The sequence below is a fragment of the Monodon monoceros genome, unplaced genomic scaffold, assembly GCF_005190385.1.
Source record: "Monodon monoceros isolate NGI ecotype Baffin Bay Population unplaced genomic scaffold, NGI_Narwhal_1 Super_Scaffold_18, whole genome shotgun sequence".
Taxonomy (NCBI): domain Eukaryota; kingdom Metazoa; phylum Chordata; class Mammalia; order Artiodactyla; family Monodontidae; genus Monodon; species Monodon monoceros.
The window spans coordinates 62340817-62359825 of NW_021703774.1; the positions used below are offsets into that span (position 1 = coordinate 62340817).

Sequence of the window (19009 nt, forward strand, 5' to 3'; positions counted from 1 at the left end):
CTTTTATGCTGTCCAGAGGTGCTCACTGTCAATGCTGGTGAGCTACCCTGGACAGTACGGCTGGTTATCATGGGAGAGAGGGAATGTGGGCTTGGAGTGTCACCTGGACATAATGAATGGACCCTATGATCTATCCAGAGGAATCCAGAAGCGTGAGCTAAGGTCTTTTGCATGGATCCCAGGTGGATAACAAGGACAAACATGTGGCTCTTTACCACTCCTCTTCCCGACCCACACACTGCCCAGCGTGGCCTCGGAAGCCTGCCCAAGGCTAGAAGCCATAGACTGTGTCTCACTGTGTCTGACTGACCCAGACAGTAAATCCATTGCTCTCTTTATTTGTACACTTTCGGAGCTCTTCTGCAAGGCGTGAGAGTAGAACCCCCAGAGCATAGCCTCAGTCCTCTCCCTGGGCCTCTGGTGCAGAGATCCAGGGTAGAACACCTTCCTCGGCTCACCCACTAAATGATTTCATACGACTGAACTCTTGCGCCATCCTCCATGCTGAATGTTTCCAGAAGGGAGGCGATATTTTGGATAACAAAGGGTGGTCGAAACACTGGGATTTTACTTTTTGTTTTAAGTGGGGAAGGTTGTGATAGTCTCTAAGGATAGGCAGGTAGAACTCTATGTTGGGGGAGGGGAGTGCTGAGCATATCCGATTTTGTGATTTGAAAGCTTTAGACCACTATGCTTTGAAGTAACTGCTGGCCACCAGACTTGACCCTTCTAGACATCAATAAACATGGGAATGACTTCCTGACGGAGGGAACAGGCTGCCTTGAGGGATGGCAGCTCTCCCCTCAATATGACCACAGGCTGAGTGCCCAGTCATGAGCTTAGACAACAACAAAATTTGGAGACTGATGAGGGGGCAGTATGGGGTGGATCAGTTCTGGCCCCTTTGTTATACCCCTTTCTGGATCTTCCCTACTGAAGAGTGGCAAAGCCAAGTCTGGGATGTTACTGGAACTGTTTTTACTGGGAGAGTGTCCAGTGCAGTGAAACTGCCATGCGGGCTTGTTTTTGCCCTCACTAATCCTTTTGATCACTAGGTGTGATACAGATGGCCAACTACTCAAGGAGTTATTGTGTGCTGTTGTTGCCAGGAAGTAGCCGCCTAGCCAGGGACCACTTTTCCATCCTCCCGCCCCACCCCCCAACCCTCACATTTAGGAATACGAATATAAGGGAGGTCTTGGTTAAGGTTTTCAAGAAATGGTGAGCCTTCTACACACTCTTTCCCTCCTGCAGGCCAGATGTGGAGGACTACTACTAATTCCTGCAGGGTGAAGGAGCGTGATGCCCGAATCACTGCATGGAGACAAGGTATCCTGACCAGGAACGTTTGCCGGAGGCTATTACCATTATAAGTGAGAAATAGACTCGTACTGCAGTTGAGGCACTATGCATTTTGCTCTATTTGTTACAACAGTTTAGTACCACTCTAATAAACTAAGTGGCTGAGTTAGGCCCACAATTTTCCAGGCAACGGAAAAAGGAAGTGGTCTGAAACTGCCTTGCATACCCAAACTCCCATAAATGTGCTCCCTTGTTCAGATTTAAAGAGGAGAGGCAAGACCTCCATCTTGGCTCCTGGCAATGCTCTACAAATCAATATTGGCGAGATAGCCTTATACTTTTGAGTCCATTGGACCCTTAGGTAGTCCCTTAATAAAAATAATTTGATCCCTGATGACTCTCCATTCCTTTGATCATGATCATTAGAATCATGATAGAGATGAAAGGGTGAGTGACTGGCGTTTTCAATACAGACCTGCCTCACTGTGGGGCTCTGGGCAAAGCCTCCTGAGAGCTAAGGTGTGAGAATGAGAAAATGATGCATCTGATGCCCCTAGAGGGACAATATGCAGCATGGCAGACAAGCAGCTCCATCCCACTCCATGCATGGGAGAGGGTGTTAAGGGCTGGGATGCAGAATTAGCTGTTGAAGGCTGAAGTGGTGGTCCAGCCAGAACACTCTGAGACATCAAACTCTGTAACAGACCACAACCCCAAAGGTCGGGGCTCAGTGTGGGCACAGACAAACCACTGGGAGAGATACACGGGATGGAAGACATAACACACGGTAGGCGTGTACATCTAGTGGAGTGGCATCTAGCTAGCATACTTCTGAGAGCCTACAATTGGGTAGTGTTTCTAACCTAGATTCCTTCCCCTGAAGCATCTCTTGGCTACCACAATTTTCCTTATGACCAGATCACAGCAGACAAAGAGAAGGAAAGGAGAGCCACTGGGCAAACAGCTGTGACTCAGAAACTTAGAATTTATTCTGGAACATCACCCTGATATTTTAATTGGTGCTTGGTGGATGGGAGTTAATCACAGACAAGCAGACAAGATGGGGTGCTCTGCCCTCCTACAGCACAGCTAATATTTGCACATAAAAGATCCTTCTTTTGGGCTTCCCTGGTGGCGCAGTGGTTGAGCGTCCGCCTGCCGATGCAGGGGACACGGGTTCGTGCCCCGGTCCGGGAAGATCCCACATGCCGCGGAGCGGCTGGGCCCGTGAGCCATGGCCGCTGAGCCTGCGCGTCCGGAGCCTGTGCTCCGCAACGGGAGAGGCCACAACAGTGAGAGGCCCGCGTACCGCAAAAAAAAAAGATCCTTCTTTCCCTCTCTCCCTCCCTCCCTTCCTTCTTACTTCGGGGTAAGTGACGCAAGGTCATTTGCCCCACCGTCAATGTAGACTTTAAAATGATGAGGGTCACAGTTTAAAGCCACACTAACCCACGTCTTACTTTGGGGAAAGACAAGTTTCCAGCAGGTATAAATTTACACAAAATACAAGTATGCTTTTTTGCAACAAAAGAAACTATTTATTTGGAATATGCATTACCAGTACAAATTAGGAGACTGTAAAACCTACACCGTGTTAGTATCATTAGAGAACACAAAATTTCAGTTGGAATCAAAAGGGACAGAAGCCTGTGCTCTCACAGAAGCAGGAAAGCTTAAACTTTCAAAACCAAAACAGAGCAGAGCTTTGCAGGTTTATACTCTGTATAATAAGAACAGGGGAGGGGGAGCAGGAGAATAAAACCAAAAACCAAAGGAAAGCACTTCAAAATAGTTGAAAACGCCAAAGGAAAGAAAAGAAGTAAAAAGAGAGAAAAGGGGGAAAACATTGGATGTTTTATTAATTTTAACAAAAGGAAAAAAAAGTTTACAAAAAAATAAAAGATTCCAGAAAGCTTTGAGCTAGGGATTGAAACCACAAAGGTGATGTGAAAAGCTTGTCATTATTTTGTTATGACTTAAAAACAAGAGCGCAAGCGTTTGGGTAGAAACACTTCCTAAAGTGTTCTTAACTCTTCTTGCTTGGGTTCTTGCTGCTTTCTGAACGCTTAATCATTTGTTGAATGAAAAACATTTAAATTAAGGTTCCTCCAGATAATATTGCTCTCTTTTCTCCCCTGACTTAACAAAAACATTCCAAATCAAGCCAGTTTGACAATTTGCTTTCGTCAGCTGCCTAAATGAGAGGTTCGCACGAGGCGCACAGCCAATGAATCAGGTGTAACTGCTCAGCACTGTAACAATAGCACTGAGTCTGGCTCAGAAGATCAGTAGGCCAAATGACTCTAGGACGGCTTCCTGGATCTGGCCTACTCAGCCAATGGTGCACAGCCCACCAGGATCTCCTGTGGGATTCTACTGGACGAAAGAAATCCTCTCTAGCTGGAAAGAGTCGTGGAACGTTGTCATTAATCAGGAAGAAAGAAAAGAAAGCATTTTATTGTGTCATTCACAATCAACCGAGGCAAAAACCTTTCCCTACAGTATAAGAAGGTCCCCTGGACCAATCCCTTGAATTGTTAAAGGGCTAAAAAGAAAACTCAAGTCCTTGCCTTTGTTCTTCTCAGGGATTGCAAGAATGCCACACACTCCAAAAAATGCAGGTGAAAAATATGAATCATTGTGGGCTTGATCTTTGAAGTCAACTGAATTCTGAAACAAACAGAAGTACAAGGAAACAGCCTATTCTACAAATGTCATCTTTTCACATCACCTCAAATACATATTTAAGGAATAAAAACAAGACCATAATCCTGACAATTAAAAAAAGCCCCCCCCATAAACAAACCAAAAATAACACAAAACAAAACATAGTTTCTTTTTTTATATTTTAAAGAGCAGAAGAAAGAAAAGGAAAGAATTTATTTCTGGGTCTCGAAGTTAATAAACATAATAACGTGTTAGGCTGTACCTATTATGCTCACTATTCCAACCTTTTTTTTTTTTTTTTTTTAGTTTACAAAATGAATTACTGTCACTTTTAAACATTGTGAAACAGGAAATGGATGTGCACAACTCGACACTTTTCTAGCATTCTTGAACTAATTCACAAATGCAAGAAAATAAAAGAAAAATGGGGGAAATGGTGAATGTAGGTAGTTCGGTGTTAAAAACTAATGCAGGAATGATGTGCATTGTCACAGAAAGAAGAGGGGAAATCCCCCATCCTGTTTTGCGTGCTATGAGGGTCATTTTTAAAATTTTTATTATAAACACTATTAAATTCAGACCGCTTTTTTGGTTTTTTTTCTTTATCTGAATATACAAGAACATTCATTATCAAATGTTCATCATCAATACTACAAAGAACGAGACACGAGTCGCAAGAAACAATGGAAAATGTTAATAAAGCTGAAAGAATCGTTGAGTATTTTTTTGTGTTTTTTTAAGTTTTTTTTTTTAAATTTGAGTTTCTGTAGTTTCATCTTTTTTTGGTATCGAAGTCAGGTTTTTCTGGGCAGAAAAATAAAACTCAGAAGGAAAGAGGGGCAGGGAAGATATGTGAGAGAAAAGGCAAACGGTAAATAAAGAACCACCACCACAGCAAAATGAAAAATAAATGTAAAGGTGTCACTTGGCAAAAGTACCGCACAGGAGTCAATTCCAAGCCAGGGGGAGGAGTTAGGGATGAAAAGGAGGATGTGATGAAGAGTTACAAGGTGGGCAAACCCTAGGGCTAGTATCATTTCTCAGGGGAAATCTGCCAGGGAAAATGGAGCGCTCCCACTTCCATCAGAAAATGAAGGAGTCTTGGGGCACATTTTGGTATCTGTAGGATTGACCTAATACGAATTCCCAGGGAGCTGTATTTCCAGAGGCACGCTACTTTCCATCCCCAAACTTCCGCTGCCAGTGTTCTCATGCTTCGCTTAATGCAAAGAGATGTGGTGGCCGCCACGTTGGATGTGATCGTAGGCGAGGAGGGGAAGTCGTGGGAAAGGTACTGGATGCGAAGAGCACTGCATGAAGTGCTAGGTGGGGAAGATGCTGTGAGAGGTGATCAGTGCAAACTACTGCAGGGAGAGAGACTGCCTGTGCAAAGGTAGCACTGCTCTGATCTCTTTCATCAACTTAAAATGGCAATCATTCAACCCAAATCTGGAATCATTCTTCCTGTTTCCAAGAGAACCCTTACGTGTCCCTTTTGTACTTTGCCCCTAATCAGGGGGATGCGATCCCACCATATTCCTCTCTGGGTAGTTTCAATAGATCCCTGCCACTCAGACAAAGTTCTCCACTGGTTTTAATCACTGTAGAATGGTCACAGGATGGCTCCTTCCAGGAATCCTCTTTATCAAGCCCTGCTCTGATTATGGCACTGGTTAGAAGAGAGTCTTTCTACTGATCTCAGTCATCCAGGCATAATGCCATCTTGCCAAATATTTACTTTTTGCATTTCCTTCAAATACACATACCTTCTAGTTCCTTAGGTTAACCCCCCACCTCCCAACACCCACACACAGAAACATTTTCGAATCATTACTGAAGTGCCATGCAGAATGTCCATGACCTTGTTAGCTGGCCACTCTCACCCCTCAGGGTCTTATACCTCTCCCGGAGGCCTCTCAAACATAGTAGATGTGACAGGGACTAAGTAGTTACAAGGCCACATGCTGGATTCAAGTACAAGCTTAGAGAACCAGGTCCCATTTCTTCCAATTTAGAGACATCTCTATTCTAAGAAACCAAGCAGACCAAAACAAACGAACAGAAGGAACAACACTAACCCTTCTCTTTGTCATCAGGCTGATGACCTCAGGGTACTAATGTTAACCAGAAGTTAGAAAACCATTTATTGTCCCTATGTGGCATGAACCAGTTTATCTTAGGGATGCTTCTTCCCCTGACTTCACAATTACAGATTGGATATGAATGAAGTCAACTTCTTCAGTCTCTCACAAGCCTCTTGGTGAGCCAGGCGTAATAACCCCCATTTTACAGATGAAGAAAATGAGGCACCACCTCCCACTTAGTCAAGTGACAGAGCTGCCATGTTTATTGCCAGCACAGTTGGCTATGAAGAATGTGAACACAGGCGACATGAGGACAGCTTTCTAGTACCTACTCTTCACTCTCAGATATTACCAGGGAATAAAAATCATGGATGATTTCACTGAAAGCATGACCTCCCTGCTCTCCATCACTCTCAGGTCTTCAAGGTAAGCAAGCAAAAAGTTTGCCCAAGCCATGTTCTTATACATCTTTCTCCTCCAGGACAAGAATGTTGGAGCCATATAACACTTTGGATAATTAATACAATGTCCCTAACATAAACACAAAAACAAAACAGAACCAAATCCATTGTAGACTTTGTAAGTACTGTGTGTGGCTCCCTGAGAGCTCCAGAGGTGGTGAGAACAGGATTAGTTTATACTGGAAACCTGGGCTTCATCATGATCGAGTCCTGTGTATGTCATTCTTGTGTGTGCATGCTGGGGGCCTGGAAGCCCCAGGCACATGCTGCTTCTCTGTGTCAGTGACCTTCACTCAGAGTTGTTAATTCCCTCTCTTGGGCTCACAAGGTATAATGCTACGGTTACTAATATAGGTATCTGAATGTGGCACGTGCCTGATTTGGGGCAAGTGAAATGTGTGAGGCTGTGCACATGCCTACATTTGTACGTTTGTGTGTGTGTGTGTGTGAGAGAGAGAGAGAGAGAGAGAGAGAAAGGGGATAGGTGAAGGGTTGCAGGATAAGAACCTTCTACTCCTTAGTGATGCATTCACCACCATGCCTAACTCAGACCTGGTTTTGCAGTAGATTCTGAACACCACTTACTGCACAGTCTCCAGAGACTGTTCCTCTGAAACCAAGAGCTGTTATTGGGAAGATGCAAAAGCCTCTAGGAATTCTGCCCTTCTTGTTCCTTGAGGCTTCTCTTGCTGCCTGACTTCCTGCTGGGAACCAAGCTAGCAGAGGTGAAACCAGAAACTGTGGCACTTCTAGAAGCCCAGCAAAGGCAGCCCCCAAAGAATACCTGGGGCTGAGAAGGAAGAGGAGGAATTGTATTCTAATCAGAATCGCCCCCGGGGAGGTTAGAGCAAGAGGAGGTAGGGCGGCCTGGAATGAGTAGGGCAATGTGGCATATTCCTGCTAAGAGGTAGTGAGAGTAACGAGAGAAACAGAGAAGGACTTTCTGTTAACAGAGGGAGCAAGGGATCCCAGGGAGGTAAGTCTGGCCCCTCAAACCACCAGCATGAAAACATACCAACACTTTTATTATTTTCTTTGTATATTTTTTTCCTCTTTAAATTCCTCTAATTGTTGAAAATATCCTTCAGGGATGTAATAGAGGGCAGGGACCCAGGGAGTCTAGGACAGAGGGAAAGGGGCAGGGAAGGTGATGGACACCAGGCTGACAGCTGGAGGCAGGGAAGGGTGGCTTCTACCCAGAAAAAAAGGGAAGAGAGTATAAAGAAGTGTCCAGATTGGCTGAAACAGCATCCCAAAGAAGAGAAGAGAAGGAGACTCTTATTGTGTGTGCTGATTGCTTCGACCTCCAGTCTGACCGCTTCAGCGTTGAGAAACCCTCCCTCCTGGCCCGGCCCCGACTGGAGCACAGGGTCAGCCGGGATGCGACTGCTGGGAGATCAGTTGGAGGTATCAGAGTGAACACTGCCAGGGCCTTCTGTAGGGGAGGTCACTGATGAAGGGGTAGTAGCATCCTGCCAACCTCCATTAGCCTAGAAGGGAAAAAGGGAGAGAAGTCAGTCCTCTGAGATCGGGTGGCCGTTCTGAGCAGACAATGACAATAAGGCAACTTGGGTAAAGGGCCGAGCACAGTGCCTGGCCCACGGGAACACTCATCCAAGGGGCGGCTAGGATTGTGGTCGATAATGCCCACCTCCCCCACCCTCAGATGAGTTTGGCTCTTCCCAGCAAGCCTCTGGACACAGTACTAGCACCTCTCACTTCTCACAGGCTTTGTAATTCAGTCCAAGCCACCAGATGATCGTTCTGTGTGCTCTAGGATGACGGCAGCTGTCCCTGCAGGCCAAGGGACCGAGTTCTAGCTCTGACCCTGGCAACAATTAGCTATCGGTTCTGGCGAAGCACTTCCCCCTGTTTGGCCTTGGGTTCCCCTTTAGAAAACTTAAAAGATTAGCTCAAATGCTTTCTCGGGTCCTTTCCAGCTCTGGATGCTCCCTGTATTATGGGATCCCAGGCACCTGTTCTATGCAAGGTTCTGTTCTAGCTGCTCGAGGGTATATAATGATGAGTGAGATACAGTTCATGTCCTCAAGTATGGGGATGAGACAAGCAGACGAATGAACTATAATGCCAGGCAGAACCTAATACACGGTACAGCCCAGTTGTCATGAAACTTCAAATGAAGGCAGTATCTCCTCTTGATGCAGTATCGGCAGAGGCTTCATGGAGGAGGGATTCTCTGAGGTGAGCCTTGAAAAGCGGGTGATCAGACGAATAAAACAGGTAAAGCAATGGTGCCAACACCATAAGGACTGGTCTGTGTGACTATATCTAAAAAGGTGGTAAGACAGGAAGCTACAAGTTTGATCTGTATTTGTAGATCATCTTCTAAGACTCTAAATCCAGATGCATTAAAACAATAAAATTGTCCGAAAAAGATTTGTTTTAATGACCACCCCTTTCAAAAAATACCCCACCATTAAATAGCTGAAGAATGATTTGCTACAGTGGTTGATTCATGATGGTTTACATATTTTAAAGCACTGAACTGTAAATGTGCTAAAAGGCCCCTTTTCCCCAGTCACTGGGTTCCTTTGAAGTTAATAGACTCTCGACACTGGAAATGTTAATACTGAACAGACCAGATTTTAGGGAGTCCTGGTAAATTATTTTTTTTTTACTTTCCTCTCCTTTTACTCCCTGAAGTAGGTGGGGGTACCTGGGGGTAGGTATTATTATTGCCATTTGGGAGGGACCACAGCTTCCACCCTAGTATAATCCACAGTACTTAGGAGCATGGCTGGCACTTGTAGGTGCCGGTAAACATCCATTCACGTTTCATTCATAAGAAAGCACAGGTGTAAGAGAAAATCAGCCTTCCAGATTCCGACTGAGACAGAACACAGGCTTCCTAACCTTTGAATCGGGCTCCTTTTTCTCTGCCCTCTTCATCCATTTGGCTCTCTCTGTCATTGGCTCACCCAAATGATGCTCCAATGTTCCCAGGAAAGCCAGGCTTTTCATTCAGAGAAGCTCCCACCACTTACTTCAGCATGAGGGTAGGTGTTTCCCCACACACCTCACTTTAAGAGCAGATCTGGACACTAAGCGGGCAAAAGGTCATCCTGGGCAATGCCAGGAACACGGCCCCTCAATCTTGGATTATCGAATAACTGCTCTCAAGTTCAAATCTCCACCTCTTAACTGAGTCAGGCAGCTCTACCCACTCCCGTTTTCTGTTGGACGCCATTTCCCCTGTTGTTTGTTAAAGAGAGATTAGAAAGAGGGCGATGAGGGGAAAATGAGAATTCTTTCTCTTATAAGAGGAGGCTTTGCTATCTTTTGGGGCCTAAGACTCTGTAGTATGATCAGAATCAAGAAAAGAATTCATTCAATTTCCACATTTAGGTTGGTCACCAGAGTGACAATATCTTACTTAGCCTCCCCTCTCAACCAAGAACACATGTATTCTTTTGGTACCATTTTAGGCTGATTGAGAATCATGGTTCTGTTTCTTTTTCCTGGAAGAAAATCCTTTAGCATCATTTATCTTTTCTGACGATAAAAGTAAGATGTGCTTATGTGATATTTGCAAATACAATATTTGCAATTATGCATGCAATATCATGTTTGAAAATAGGAGAATTGTAAAGAACCAAGAGTACTATAGCCGTAATCCTACTACCCAGAGATAATTACTCTTAGCATTTTGATATACATCCTAATTTTTAATATGTGTATGTTTATCAGATAGGTAGATAAATAAATTAATTAACTCGCTAATTAAATAGACTGGAAGGTGTGTGTGTGTGTGTGTGTGTGTGTGTTTGCTGGGTAGCATGGGATTTTAGGAAACTTTCCAGGAGCTCCATAAGCACCACATCATAAAGCAGAGACTGAGGTGCTTATAAAAGAGGAAAAATGTCATGTATCTTAGACTTGACCTGGTATGAGACAAGTAGGGGAGGAAGCTCTTTAAAGCAGCTAGTGTCCATGTCATAGCACGTGGCACAAAGGCATGTCATTACATTGCTCACAAATCACCAGCACTACCATTGTTGAGCCATACTATAATTCCATTAAAATAACAGTAAGTGGTGCCCCAGATGAAGCCATTAGTTAAAAAAAAGGAGCTCTGTGGCGTTTCATTAGCAGGGAATTAGCAAGGCACTGTATATTGACCAGAAGGTTCTAGAAGACTTCTTTTTGAGTCATCTCTGAGCTGAAATAACTCAAACAGCAGACATTTGATCTCTTTCCTTCAAAAGTTCTGTTTTCTCAGACCAGTGCTCAGGGTGCCAGAGGGGAGAGAGAGCTCACAGATGGTGGAAACAGGAATTAGTGCAGCCTGATACCAAAACCAGCATTTAAATGATGCTAGTTGGCCTGGTGAAGAAGAGTATATAAAACCTTAAAAAACCTTATTAAAAATAAAGAAAGAAAACAAATCTCTTTAACTGCTTTTTCTTCACTCCCCCTCCAACCACAAACACACACACAGACACATATGCACACACACTTCAGATGGGGTGCCCAACTGCCCCAGTTTGCCCAGGACTCCGGGATTTAATGGAATGGGGGACTTTCAGTCCCAGGTCACCCTATCCCAGGATATCCCAGCTATGACCCTTGATTTCTTGCTAAATTCAGGACACTGTAGCCTATGGGTTTTAAGTTAGATGAATGCAAGTACTTTTTAGAACAAACGAGTCTAACACTGGGAAATGTGGAAGGATCCTTTTCTCTGGAGGTGCTTTCTACCATGGCATATTGTCTGCCGCTGCTCGTGCTGCTGCTAAAGCCTCCGTGAGATCAGAAAGTGCGAGCAAATCCACCCTAACCGGCTTTCCCGTAAATCACTTCGGCCGTTTCAGCTGTATCATTCCAGCTTTAATGTAAGACGTTCAGAGGCTGCACCGTCTTGGGAAACAGCTGACCTCGCTTACTGCCACGTTAACCCGGGGAGCAATTCCTTCCCTCTTCCTCCACTGCGGGTGAATATTAAGTAGGAAACGCCGCCTTTGTGTGTTTATTTATCTCTGGGAACAGAGAGAGTCAAAGATGGTCTCATTAACAACCGTGTGAGGTGGCGGGAAAATAAGACCTCTGTTTTAATTTTTCTTCTGCACCCCAACTGCCTCCTTCACTCTCCAATGCAAACCAGCCTTTAAAGGGACACGCTCACTTTGTAAAATGCTGTTGTTGGAAACCACCCTGAGGGGATACAGGGATGGGAATCTGTAAAGCCAAATATGCCCTTTTTATCTCAAAGCATCCATAATGGGAGAGAGTTCACACTTACACCCAGTTCCTTCAGGTTAATTCTGTAGCCTGTGGCCTGGGAAGCAAGACTTGGTGTAACATTTAATTCCACCAGGGGAAACCTAAGCCGGCAGCAGGCTTGACCTGGAACCTCATGAAGAGGAAGCTAATAGAATATAGAATTAGGACAAAACGCAGTAGATTTCCTAGTTAAGGAAATCTGGACTTTCACAACACAAATTCAAGGCATTTGGGAACAAAATGTTTCAGGAACAAAAATGACTACTCTCTATCCTACCCACATAACTTGATAGACGCCACATTTTGCCAGAATCCCATCTAATGGATAAGGCAAAGCACGCCTATCAGAGGAGGTAGAGGAAGCCAGCCATGGAGCTGGGGATGGAGCGATGGTGGGTGGCAAAACCCGCACGGTTCCTCCTGACATACACAGGAGCACAGAACTGCAGCTTAAGCCCTGACTTCCCTGTCCTCTGTTTCCCTCCTCGAGCCAGAGCTCGGGGGGCCACCTGCCTCTCCCTCGCTGTTGCGGAGCCAGTACCCCTTTTCGCCCAGAGCGGCGGTTGCTGGGCTGAGTGAGAATCGCTGGTCCCATCCTGCTCTTACTCCCGCTCTTCCTCTGAGCTTACCTTAGCAGTACACGGTTGATGCAGAGAATTCATCACCTGATGTGACAGCCCAAGCGAGCCTGGCACTAAGAAACTCTCATTTGCAACCCAGAAATACACTGAGGTGCCACAAACCGGCTGATGTCAGCACCGAGTTGAGCTTGATCTGCATATGGGCCAGATGCCATTACCAGCAATGCCTTCAGCAAGGGTGAGGTAGACGTGCTCCAGGCCCTCAGTAACCCAGGCCCTGGTGGGGCCAGACAGGAAGAAAAACAAAGAAACATGCATGCATCCTCTCTCCCTCTCTCTCTCCACACACACACACACACACACACACACACACACACACACACACTTGCACATACATGCACACACACAGCCACCATTTATCAGGGGAGACATCAGCTCACACAGTGGAGTCACACCCTAGATCCAACATTCTTCCACCAAGACAGAACTATGTCTTGCTGATATGCATAGACTTTTCCCAAGATTATTCTGTGAGCACTTCCCAAGAGATGCTCTGGGATGAAAAAATGCTACTGGAAAGCCCCCTTAGGGACAAAGGATTCAAAATTGCCCTAGGAAATTTTACAACAGTAAACAGACCCACACCTATTCTGGCACCCCTACAGTTCCCTCTCGAGCTGCCCTCAGCGTGATCTTTCACAAATGTAGTTTTGATCATGTCACCTCCCTGTTTAAACCTTCAGTGGCTTCCTACTGGACTCAAGGTGAGGTTCAATGTCCTCATCAGGTCTATCATGTCCTGGACCTTGCTGACTCTTCAACTCCATGCTCATGTTTAATATTTCAACCATATCAGGGTACTTAGAAATTCCCGTAACAGAGCTGCCATTTCATGCCCGTTTCTTTCCCCTTGAATACAGTGCCCCACTCATCCATTTACTTGCCACTATTGCCCTGGCTCTTTTTCAAGACTGAGTTTAAGTATCCTTGCACCTGTATCTGACCCCTGGCAACTTTTCTTCCTCCTATAAGCCCTCCAGGTCATCGCCCCCCCCCCACCCCGCACCTCCCTGCCAGGATGTACCTCTATCACAGCACCTGTGCCGCCATATTGCATTTGTTCTTTCACACGTCTGGACCATGAGAACAGGGCCATGGAACTTATCTTTGATTCCAAAGTTCCTACCACGGTGCTTGACACAGCATAGATTTTAATAAATATATCTTGGAGGAACATAAGAAGAAGTAAATAAACATTCAGTGGCACTGTAACATCCATCCTCCATCGTGGGTATGGACATAGAGAAGGGTATCAGGTCCCTGACCTCCACAGTTCAGTCTGACTACACGTAAAGAGCTGTGTATACCTAGAAAATATTCAAGATGCAAAGCAGAGGTAGCACCAGGGTTCAAGGTAACTTTTACACCTAGGAAGTGAACGTTTCTCTTGCTAATAAGTAGGCATCAAGGAGATCTGGTACTTCATAGCTTAACCCAAACAAGAAACTATGTTTCATGTTTATATTGTTCTGTTTTCTTTTTAGGGAAAGCAATGGAAAAAAACATTGGATACTGCCTGTTGCAATTCCATCTTAACAAGGAGTGTTCTCCACAGGGCACAAGGAGTGGGAAGATATCCCACCCTGCATCTGGAACGGTCTCCTAGTCACCACCTCAGGCATCCTGGGAATCAGACAAATGTACAAAATAGACATAGTCCCAAAGTGGCCTGTAGGTCTTTGCCCATCTTTAGTCTCTCGAGGGCTGAGACCCACATGCAGGTAGAGCTTCCACCATGGGACCTGGGAAAGGAATTGCCAGATAAAATATAGGATACCCAGTTGAATTTGAGTTTTAGATAAACAACAAATAATTTTTTAGTGTAAGTATGTCCCACGCAGTATTTTCATTTGCTAAATCTGGGTAACCCTGTCTGGGAAGAACATGTGCTCTCAGCCAAAAATTTTTTATTCTAGCCTAGTTTGGCTAGAATGAATTTTGCTGCTTTTCCTGCTTTGACCTTCTGCGCCTGTATCTTCACACAGGGAATGTCTTCCTCGTGGCTGTGAGCATCTCTACAAGCCCTTGCCTAGCTTCTGCTTAGCGTCCTGCTATTTATCACAGTTCATTTGAGAATGAGGGGGTGACATACATACACCACTATGTATAAAGTAGATAAATAAGGACCTCCTGTACAGCACAGGGAACTATACTCAATATTTTGTAATGACCTACATGGGAAAATAATCTGAAAAAAGAATATATACATACATATATGTATAACTGAATCACTTTGCTGCACACCTGAAACTAACACAACATTGTAAATCAACTATACTTCAATTTTTTTAAAAAAAGAATGAGGTAGTGACTTGCTCTTGTAAATGAAATCCTGCTCTGGAACCTCAGCCCACCAACTACTGCCTGCCATCACATTTCCCTGAAGTTGGTCCTCTGTCTGGATTATCCCATGCCGCTGGCTCTAGGATTCCTGTTTCCATGGTCCCCTGCCTATTGGGGGTATCCTCTCTGATTGCCACTTACCACTAGGTCAGTCCCTGGTGACCTTACACCCAAGTCACACCACCATACCCCTTGCTAGTCTGCTTCCCACCACAGCCTCTTGAGCCCTGAGATTTTGCCGTGAAGGTTAAGAGAGATCAGTGGTACCATTAGCCATTCCTGGTAGAGAACAGACGTTAGTACTTTAAGCTGCTCTGAAGAAATAATAGATTTCTCACTGCCAAAGTGAGATTCCTTCCTACTCTACAGAGAAGTCAAGTGAGAGGTTTTTGCCTTTGCCTACCGCTTCTCTGTTCTCTAGGAATCCATATCTTCTTTCATGGCCCAGCCTGAGGGCTACCTCCTTTCTGCAAGTCGCTTCAGGGCAAACCATCACCCACTTCTCTACATTCTAGTACCACTGACCTTTTGACCTTTCATGTTGACATTTAACCACGTGCAGCTTTTATTTATGTAAATATCCATGCAAGCGCCAGATCTTATTAGCTGCAATCCTTTAATTCTTAAAATCTACAAACATGTGTTCAGTGCCTACCTCATACTATGTACTAGGCATACTGTGGTAGATATAACACATTTTTAAAAAATGTGATGTCTGCCCTCATGGAGCTTGCTGACTTGTGGGAAATAGACATTCAAAACATATCAAAAGAACAAATATAGATTCCAGATGGAAATAAATGCTATGAGACAGAGGAACAGGGACCTCACTGAGGTTGGGGCTTCTGGAAAGTCAGCCTAAAAGTGAACAGAAAATAGACAAGTAAAGAGCGGGGCAAAGAGCCTTCTAGGCAGAAGGAGAAACCTGTCCAAAGGCTCCAAGGAACCGAAAGAAGGCCTGAAAGAATGGAGCATATAGGAGCACAGTGGCGAGTGCAGCAAGACGGGCCTGGAGAATGGGATGGCTTGATCATGCCAAGAATTGCAGGCTTTGATTTTTATCTTCAGTAAGATGATGAATCATTCAACCACAAGCCGTTAGAAGACAAGGATCATGTCTGATAGAGCAACTGTTCAATTAAGTACTTGAGTTGAACAAATAGAGAAATGAATGCTTTGAAAGCTTCTTTTGGTGCCTGTCCCTGTGTCTGTAAGGCCATCTGTATGCTGGTGCCCATTGTGACTTTGTAGTTATGTAAGAATAATAATAATAATTCTCTTACTTTGGTTGAAACGAATATATAATGGTACATAAACTCAGTGTGAACATCTATTCTTCTCAGGCCAGGAATCTACGACTCAGAAACTAGAATTTGCCAAACTTAGTCCACACTATATGCCACAGCTTCTGGACATTTCAGGTTTCAAAAGCTTGGGGTGCATGAAGCGCAGAGAGAACATGGCTGCTACTGATCTCAGGGCGGAAGGCAGATGACCCATGCTCTTAAGTTCACCTTCTGGGAATCTATGTGCTGTTTATGAAGGTGCTAGAACCTATGAACCACAAGACTGGCCTCAGAGAATTCTTTCCAGGGATTCTAATACCTTCTACTCTCAAGCCTCAATCCACCTTACCAAACTTGGTTTTGGACAAGACAAACTGTATTCCTCGGGGGTTATACTTCTGAGACATCACTGTGTGTGGTACCACCTTGTTAGTTAATACAGTTTACCTTACACTGGCGATGCGAAGTCCTGGGCTGAGACCTGTATAGTCAGATGGTAACCCTGATCCATGTTCACTTGGTATGAATGTGAACTCTGTTATTACAAGTCATTATCTCCAACTGTATCTGGCATGCACTCAAGGGCACTCAGTCAAAATCCAACTGCAAAATTACAGCACCATCACAGTGCAACATCCTGCCAGCTCTCAGCGCCACACGACTGAAGTACATGCACATATAGGTCAACTCCAAGATCAAGATCTATTTTGGAACCTTCTTAACTTCATCCTTCCTTAATTCATCTGTTGTGAAGGCCCAGAATTAATACTGCCACGTAAGGCACTTGAGACACAGAGGATGGTCTGGGTTGAACCTTTCGTAGCTTGCACAGGATACGAGGTAGTGTACATTTCCAAGTTTAAGGCTGGGATGCTTTTGGATTTGGATTTCTGCTCAAAGTGCAAACAGGACAGTTACATGTAATGTTTCCATGTTCCACAGACTTAGGGGGGCCTTAGGTTAAATGTACATACAGGAAGTGAAAACTTCAAATTTGTTTTATTTAACTTTTCAGAGACAAAGGAAAATAAGCTCAGCTTGCTTTGGCTAAATAGAGGTGTCTTAGTGCAGAAAACTATTTATATCTGAATAAACATCCTCTACATCCAGCCCTGCAAAACTAAAGCACACGCACACTTACACCCATCCACACACACTGCACAAAAACACACATAATTTCCACACACTTTATCATACTGACGTAGAGCTAATACGTGTTCAGAAAATACTTATGGCACCTAAAAAATGTGCATACACACACAGATGCTGGAAAAGAGTAGCTCTATAAGACAATAGATAATTATATTTACTCATATAGCCAAATCTGGAAAATTCAAGCCAAGGGTATCTTTTTTACTCTCAGTATAAATTATCTGATTGGCTGATACAGACAGCTCCAGATTCTTCACTTTAGTTTCATAACCTTTGATTTTGCCGTGGCTTTGTTGAAAGGCTATTATCTACTCAGGGTACACACAGGAATTGTATACACACCTGAACGAGAAACGGTGGCTATCTACGGAACACACACATAACTCGTGGTGTAAATCTTGAGGCTATTTACCATCACACAGGAAGCTAAATCCTCTTACACTTTCCTGACCATCCAAGAGACAGCAATTACCCCAGATTATCAGACCAACAATGACATGTCACGTAAAGAGAGACACCGAGCCAACCTCACATCCCAAAGACTGGCATATTCAAGTACACTTAGGACATTAATAGCAATTTACGTGCCATCACTGAGACAAAGCCACAAAGGCTCCGTTGGCAGCCTCTTATTTTGAAGCCTATTATTTGTGGGAGTTACAGGCTATAATCACAACAGAAACTTTCAAAACCCTTATCTTCCGTGACGCACCAAATCTATTTCAGAGCCATAATTGCTATGTCACCGGAGAGTCTGCTGCTTAATGCACTCAAATGCCATTTAGTGTTTGCAGGGTCATTACAGCTAACAGAAGGGTAGGAGGGAGAGATGGTGGGAAGTTGTGGGGTACAGGCAGACAGAGAATGTTGAGGGGAAAGTGCTAGAATGAGGCTCTACTGTGCCTTACTTAGGGAGATTACTTGAGAATTCTATGTACCTACGAAATGAAGGCAAGTGCTTGGAAACTACGTACTCAAGAATTCAGAGTTATTTTGACACCATCCCAGATATCTTCAGTGGATGCTGGGGGATATCCCCTTTTATTCTGAGATTCTCATCCAAGTATAAGACTGGGTTGATTTTTTAAATTTTAATTCTTTTCCTTTTAGATTGTCCCAGCAATCTCTGCAGTGGAAATCTTCCAGCTGTGCTGTGGGCTCAGGAGTCTGACTTGGCTTTTCTGTATGTGTTCTGCCAGGGAATGAGAAGGGCAGAGGGGAATGATGATGGTGAGATGTCAAAATTTAATCATCTAGAAGAATGTGCTACCTTTCAGATGGTAAAAGAAGATGCAAGGAGACAGATATAGCCTCCAAAATATGAGAAAACACCTAGTCACTCAAAAGACCATTTTTTAGACCTAAGTTTAGCTAAGGTCCTAAGAAAACTTTTAAATTATATGTAGCTTTATTTCTTCAACCTGGCTATAAACTAGCCAATGACTTATTTGGCAACTCCTAATACTTAGGGGAATACTAGACATAGGGTAAATCTTCAAGGAAAGTTTTGACTGACTAATGTATCTCTAGGTTCTTTTTTTTTTTTTTTGCGGTACACGGGCCTCTCACTCTTGTGGCCTCTCCTGTTGCGGAGCACAGGCTCCGGACGCGCAGGCTCAGTGACCATGGCTCACGGGCCCAGCCGCTCCGCGGCATGTGGGATCTTCCCGGACCGGGGCACGAACCCGTGTCCGCTACATCGGCAGGCGGACTCTCAACCACTGTGCCACCAGGGAAGCCCCTCTCTAGGTTCTTTTACACAATTCTTGGGTTCTATTTTATAGTCCTGAGTTTTTTCATACACTAGAAATACAGAAAATGTCAAGCCAGTT

The 19009-nt window shown here is 44.4% G+C and overlaps 1 protein-coding gene across 2 annotated transcripts in view; it reads right to left on the reverse strand.

Moving 5' to 3' along the window:
* Positions 1-2823: 2823 nt before the first annotated feature.
* Positions 2824-19009, reverse strand: part of PBX1 (PBX homeobox 1) — a 281896-nt gene continuing 265710 nt past the window's right edge. For both annotated transcript variants that reach the window (XM_029228233.1, XM_029228232.1), the window contains one exon: positions 2824-8004. Coding sequence is in view for 1 of the 2 variants with exons in the window: in XM_029228232.1 (XP_029084065.1) it covers positions 7912-8004 (93 nt within the window). In the remaining variant the exon portion in view is untranslated. The remainder of the gene's footprint in view (positions 8005-19009) is intronic.